We start from the raw sequence: 6,975 nt of genomic DNA on the forward strand, positions 1-6,975 counted from the left end.
ATCTTGTACTTTGGAACTAGCATATGGGGCTTATCAAAGTACTAGGCTACAATCAATTAAAATATATATTTACACACATATCTCTAGGTGTACTATAATCAGTCCTAATAATAGTCTTAGTTCACTCTCTAGGTTACCATGTTCAAAACATAATACGATATAAGCATAAAAAATACTGCATTAAATCAATTTATTCAAAACAAAAGAAATATGTGTGTGTGTGTGTGTATATATATATATATAAAATAATCAACATGCAAAGAAAAATTCTTCTTACCAGTTGTAGTACCATGACAGAAAATTATTTACAAACAATAACCAAATCTAGCCAGTATAAACAGAAGCATTGTCAATTCAATTGTTAATTTGCAGGGAGAAATGTCTAGCGGTATAATATGGTTCAACAAGTGGAAGACGAATCCAAATTTTAAAACAAACAAGAACTACAGATATGAAGTCATAGATGAAACGTAAAAAAAGGTTGTTCTTTTTTCCCCCTTAGGCTTTAATATTTTTCCTATGCTCACTGGTCACTTATCTTTAATCACCTCTCCCTAAGCCCCCTTATCTCTTTAGACATACTTGGTATTAGTTAAGAACGCTGAAAGATACAAACTGTGGAAAGATAAATAAGAGACAAGTTTTTGTGATTAAAGTTTTTACTATTATCCACTCACCTGTCAAACAATATTAACAACAGAAATATATCCACAATAAAAACTGTTCTTTGCACATACCACATTCTTTGCTCCTATCATATTCAAACATTTGAATCCTGGACCATTCAGTATTAAATAGTAATTTTAAAAAATACAAAACGCCTTAAAAATTGTTGGAAATTTCAAAATCCAAAGAAGTTTCTAGCTCATATACATGGCTAACTCCTGAAATATTTATGCAGCTTTCAGAAATTTCAAGTATTTTTACAATATTATATTTTCAAGCTCCAGAAAACAAGATGAAAGTCTAAAGTGATAAGCACCACAGTGTCTCCAATGCTTTTCAACTCTCTATGCTTCCATTATCTCCTTCAATTTCTGACTTATTCTTGTTCTCTTTATATTCTTGATTGTGAAGCCTAATATACTGCAGTGTAATGGAGTAACTTACTACTGCAATCTTATCTAAAATAGGCAGGGAATAAGGATCCCTTCCTTTTTCTTGGTGTTTATTATTTAACATATCACTGCTGTTGTACTGTATATTTTAAAAATACAATGAAAATGCAAAATTTATCTTTGATTTTAGATTAATAACATACTTACATATTTAAATACTTCCAGTCAAATATGTTTCTGATATTTAAAGTGCACCAGACAATCAGAAACTTGTAAAGAGATGTAGCTTCATAAATAATTATATTCTTTTGCCATATCATTATAACAAATAATTATTTTAATAATTATTTTATCTTAGACTTATTAGAACACTGCAGAATTTCTTAAGTGAAAAAAGCAAGTGAGGCTTTCACTTTTAGTCATGAACACCAACACATCAAAGATATATTAGATAGTGCTGAAGTCAGACTACCAATATATAACAACTCTCATAACTCAGTTCAAAATCTATAAGCAATCACACAAAACTATATAAAACTACAGCAAACTAATATTGAACTGATCAGGTCCACAATGTGTGACCTGCATCAATTCCCCTTAATTGATACAAGAGTATAAAAAGCACAACAAAATATTACACAGGATAAGAAGTATTTTCATGCACTCTTTAGAACAGCTGACTGCTCTAATTCATACAGCCTATTGCTACTGCCTGACACAAATAGCAACTCTAACTTCAATTCGGATTTCGGTACAAGTCATTTGTCCATCCTTTATTCACAACATATCCTTCTACCCTTCTTCCTCCAAATGAGCCACAGGGATTACGCAACACTATACAAAACAAACACCTTCCATAAACAGCCCAATCTATGGACAATATCACTACCCAATCTTCAGGGATTTTAAAATTCCAGCATAATCAACAAAGGGCGGGGGAAGGCACAGGTGCAAGAAGGGAATTCTATGCATACTATTTGGAGCTCCTGTAAGAAAAGTGGTCACAAATCAAATACATAAAGTCACATTAACTTCTCTGTACAATTTTGGAGGAAAGAGGTAGAAAAGTCTTGTTTCTACCAATCCAATTTCACAATCCTAAATTTTCGATCTCTAACTCAGTAATATCACTAAATTTGTTAAAGACTGCTATTAATACTGAGGGCCTGAATTAGATCTTAAATTATCCTAGCAGGCAAGTTTTCTGTATGAAAACACACAAACCAACTGTTGCATTAGATGTAAATATTCTGAGTAATATTCAACCAAACAGTATGGCATTTTTGTACTTCAAGTGTCTATTAAAAAAAATTAAAAATTCCCCTAGACACCAACTTACGTCATATACAGTAACTCATAATTCTAAGCCACAACCAAGAACTCAATCTAAAGTTCACATAGATACTGTTATTTAAACTGTTTGCAATATTCAGTTTCACTCTATGATAGTTAAAAGTATATGGAATATTATGAATATCACTGTAAATAATCACCTTAAACTTGTTTTATATCAAAAACATAAGCTAAATGCATTATACTAATAAAGACACATAGAGGACTTGGAACCCATCATGGTAGGTTCACATTAAGTCTTTTTGTAGGACATTTACAAAAGCAAATAAACCATCTTCTAAGAATCTCTTGTAAAAAAATGCAACTATACTTTTGTTGAAACTTTTCAATTATTTATGTACAATTTATGACAGAGTTAAATAGATGAAATTATATTATTTAATATCTCCATCTCCCAGCTACATTTTGTCAAGTGTAATATTAGAGGGCTTGGATTTTGTTTTACTTCATAAGCTCAATTGATCATGAAAATGAAATCTCCATAATAAAGTTTGCCCAGCCTTATAGTAAGGGCTTGCAATTATTGATCTCAAACACTGCAAGTGTATTTAATGCACAGAGAAATCACAATTGATTACCAACATAAAACAAATTAAACACACAAGACAGTGCTTGTAACACTCCAAAAAGTACTATGGAGAAAGTTGACACAGCAGTCCTGTATGCGCAACACATTGAAATGGGTCATGGGATGAAGGGTATTTCATGTGAATTCTCTACCCTGCACAAATGACTCATTTAACTAACCCAAAGGGGGTTAGATATTGCCCATAACAGACACAATCTGTTCAGGAGTATATTCATTCCGTAGTCAACTGTTCTGTGTGTGTCAAAAAAAAAAAACCTACTTATTGAGGGATTAGCTGACTTTTCTCACTCCTGAGACAAAGCAACCAGAGAGACCCTCTGAAAACTGTTGTCCATCTCTTCTGTAGGCTCCTCCACAGCCATGCAGGGAATGTGTGAAAGAGGCAGAAAGACGTGAGGGTGGATAAGCACTTCTCCAGAATCTATCATGGTGGAACCAAGTCAAATCATACCATAATTGAAACGAAACAAAACTCCAAAGTAGGGTGGGGGTGGGGAATAAGAAAAAAAGTGTAGTTGGAAGTGATAGTCTCCCAGCACTCTTTGTAGCAGTTAAAGCTAAAAGAAAGATTGCATGATAGATCCAGACGACCTGTGACATGTGGTACCAGCGTACAAAAGTGATTTTTTTCATTGGGGGAAGAGATGTCTCAATCATACACAATATGAACACAAACACAGAATATATCCACCCTAAAAGCTGCTGGTTGTCTATCCCTGTTAAATGTAGTCTAAAAACGCTAATCTTACAAATGTTTCTAATAAAGGAGCAAATGAATATCAACAGGTTTGAAATCAAGAGCCGCAGGTAGATTCAGTGACAATACTAAAGCCACCTTACAATATTTATTAACTCTCACAAGGTAAAATCAGTCCTGTTTAAAACAGTTAAGACTTGCACAGATAAAGGTATTATTTACAAGAATGAGTTCAGATGACACCAAAGAAATGCCCTCATGTCACAGAAAGTATCACTCATGTAGAAGGATTTTCTTGAATTAAAGTAAATGTCCAAACATTGTGAATACATTCTGAACTTCTCAAAGACACCTACTGCCTAGGCTCCAAAATACCTACTCCCTACCATTTTTAAACCCTTCAAGTAAGTAACTATTCCTATAGAAATTAATTAAAATAAAAAGCATGCCATAACATATGACAATACTGCGAGGATACAGGATAGGCCACTTCTCAACTTAACTATCTGAAAGAAATACCAACAACAGTTTCAGCCTTTTGAAAGAATTTCCAACAATCTGGATAACTTAATCAGAAAAAAGAGAGGACACCCCAAGTTCTCATAAATCTGTTATTTCTACAGCACTTCTGCAAAGATCATATACTTTTCTATCTAATGTTTATGCTATTCTGGAAGACACTGGCTTTCTACTAAGCTCTGGCATTTTACATAAAACAGCCACTATATATTAAAAAAAAAAACAGCACACAAACCTGAATGTTTATGCTATTTTTTTACTGTGCCATACAATTCCACACCCAAATATATTGATAAATTGAATACTTTAGCAGAAGATGCTAATGCCCTTTCTCTTACCACAGCTTATTCTATTCAGTAGCATCCCTGGAATCATAATGGCACAGAAAAACACAAGCTTCCAATCATATCTGAATGACCCAAGAAATGTCCAGCAACTTTTTACTTATAAACATGCCACATTACAAACAATATCAAATATTTATTATACCCTTACAAAATATTCAATTTTACTGAAAGGTTGCAACACAAAATACCAAGTTTAAACTCCCCCGAGTTAATTTATGTTGCTACCACAATGGTAAATCAACAAGTCAACTTCGTTACAATTAAGAATGGAGATAAATATTCATATTTCAATTTGGCCATGTACCTTGTAGAGGTGCCTTTCCTGACATCACATATGCTGCATTTAAAGGCTTCAGCACTGTTCCTAAAGGTGCAGACACTACAATCCCAAAAACCTTCATCAGCTGCAGGTTTAGCTTGCCTTTTGGGTCTTGAGAAGTGCATATTTGAAGAAGGGTAAAGAAAGAGAGAAGAAATAAAACAGGTGTTAGAAACAAGGTAATAAAACAAGGCTATGTCATGTTACATTCTGCTTGCCTGCTTTTTCTTTTCTTTGGCTAAAAAAGTAATCACATTTTTGGAAAGAGGTAAAAGGGAGGGGAAGCAGAAAGAGGTGCAAAACATCTATAAACCTGAAACCACACTGTGCTTTACTATCGCCAGATACATATTCCCCCATTACTATACCCCTGAGTGAGAGAGGAAAGGATAACATTTCCTCTCAATCTTCAATTCCAAGACAATCGATTTTCACTCAACACGGAGTACCACTGAATCTGGAAGGGAAAGGAAAAGAAGGATGGTGGAAGGCATCTGAGAGGGCTTGAAACCCTCCCTCTTTTTTGTGGGGAGGGGGAGCTTAATTGTACTTTAAAGGATTGTAGGCGTGTCCCTCCATGCGCCCCCTCTGTCTGTCTGTCTGTCTGTCTCTTTTACCTTGTTAAATCTCCCTTTGTCTGGAAGAAGTCAGTGTGAGGAGATGTATGTGTGTGAAAGAGAGTGAGGAGCCGCCATAGCTGCTCTAACACCAGATTAGCCCTGGCACCGACACACATACATACACAGAGAGGAACACAAACATTTGCTCTCCGCTTTGCTTTTACACACTCCCTCCATCTTAAGAGCAACCCTGGGCCCCTACATCTTACCATACAAGGAGCTCCAGCTTTTCCTCCTCTCCACCCAACCCCATTGAAAAAGGAGTTTTCTGTACCTGGCTGGGAGGCAGGCAGGCAGGCAAACAAATAAGCTCTCCTTACCCACTTCCTCCATCTTAAAAGACCCCTCCTCTACCACTACTACCACCACCACTACTACCACTCTGTGGCCTAGTCCCCACACACAGCGCCTCCCTAGAGCATAAGGCGGAGGTAGGTGTTCTAGCTGGCACCCGCGCATACTCCTTTCTATTCCCTTTCCACACTCCCTCCATCTTAGGAGAAGCCCTCTCTTTCTAGCCTGCTCCGCGAAGCGCCCCTACTTCCTTCCCTCCTCACCTGGTCGGGCTCTTCTTGTCGCCCATGGTCATGGATCGGTGGAGACGAGCCCCCTCCTCGCCTCGCGCACCCGGAGCGGAAGGCAACGGGGCTGACTCCTCAGACCAGCAGGCTCCGGCTGCTCCTCAGCAGCCGCCGCCGCCGCCTCTCCTGCCGCTGCCAGGCTCCCGCTCCAGACTAGGCAGCGCAGGGAGCGCAGCCCTGCTCTTCTCCCCTCCCTCCAAGCCAGGCAAGCACGGCTACAGCGGGCGGAGCTCGCGGCCCTCCCCGGCCAATCCGGGCAGCTCGGCCTTGGGCTCCGCTGGCGCGAGGGAAAGGGAACGTGCACCCCCCACACGCACCCCCTCTAGCCCGTCAGTCGCGGCGGCGGCGGGGAACGGCTCCCTCGGCGAGGAACGTAGAAGAACCGATTCCGTGGAAGAACCGAGAGGAGCGTGTCGTCGTCGTCGTCGTCTGGGCGGCGCCTGGCCACCCACAAGGCCAGCATGTGACCCCGCCTCGGTTCAGCCGCCTGCCGCTGCGAGCCAAGAGGGTGGCCGGCGCGGGTCGGATCTCTCCCCCGGCGAAAGTAGGGGGAGCGGAGACGCGCGCTTCGCCCTCTCCTGCGCCGGGTGTGTTTGTGTGTCCGCGCCCCAAAGGGGGAAGAAGTGTGGGAGTCACTCGGAAGAGGGCGCGGAAGAGCCTGCCGCCTTTCCGAAGTTGGTCACCCCCTCGCGCGAAGGTGCTTCAAACTGTCGCCCGCCTGTCACGCTTGCGTCGGATGCCCCGGATTTATCCCGAAAAGCGTGCCCCTGGCTCGCGTCTTGGCTAGTGCCCCCTCAGACGCCAACGTGTACCAAGCAAGAGAGGGGGCCCGGCCGATGGGTAACGTCACCGTTACCGAAGAGCCCACCTCGCCCGCCTCCTCTTCAGCCCC

The 6,975-nt window shown here is 40.2% G+C and overlaps 1 protein-coding gene across 1 annotated transcript in view; it reads right to left on the bottom strand.

The window, feature by feature from the left end:
- RYBP (RING1 and YY1 binding protein) overlaps positions 1-6,358 on the bottom strand; it is a 73,224-nt gene extending 66,866 nt beyond the window's left edge. The window contains exons 1-2 of the mRNA XM_063291581.1: positions 6,060-6,358; positions 4,868-4,993 (exon numbers count right to left, since the gene is read on the bottom strand). Coding sequence (XP_063147651.1) covers positions 4,868-4,993; positions 6,060-6,091 — 158 coding nt within the window. The 5' untranslated portion in view covers positions 6,092-6,358. The remainder of the gene's footprint in view (positions 1-4,867; positions 4,994-6,059) is intronic.
- Between the last annotated feature and the right edge of the window lie 617 nt (positions 6,359-6,975).

This window comes from Candoia aspera, chromosome 2 (genome assembly GCF_035149785.1).
Source record: "Candoia aspera isolate rCanAsp1 chromosome 2, rCanAsp1.hap2, whole genome shotgun sequence".
Classification (NCBI taxonomy): domain Eukaryota; kingdom Metazoa; phylum Chordata; class Lepidosauria; order Squamata; family Boidae; genus Candoia; species Candoia aspera.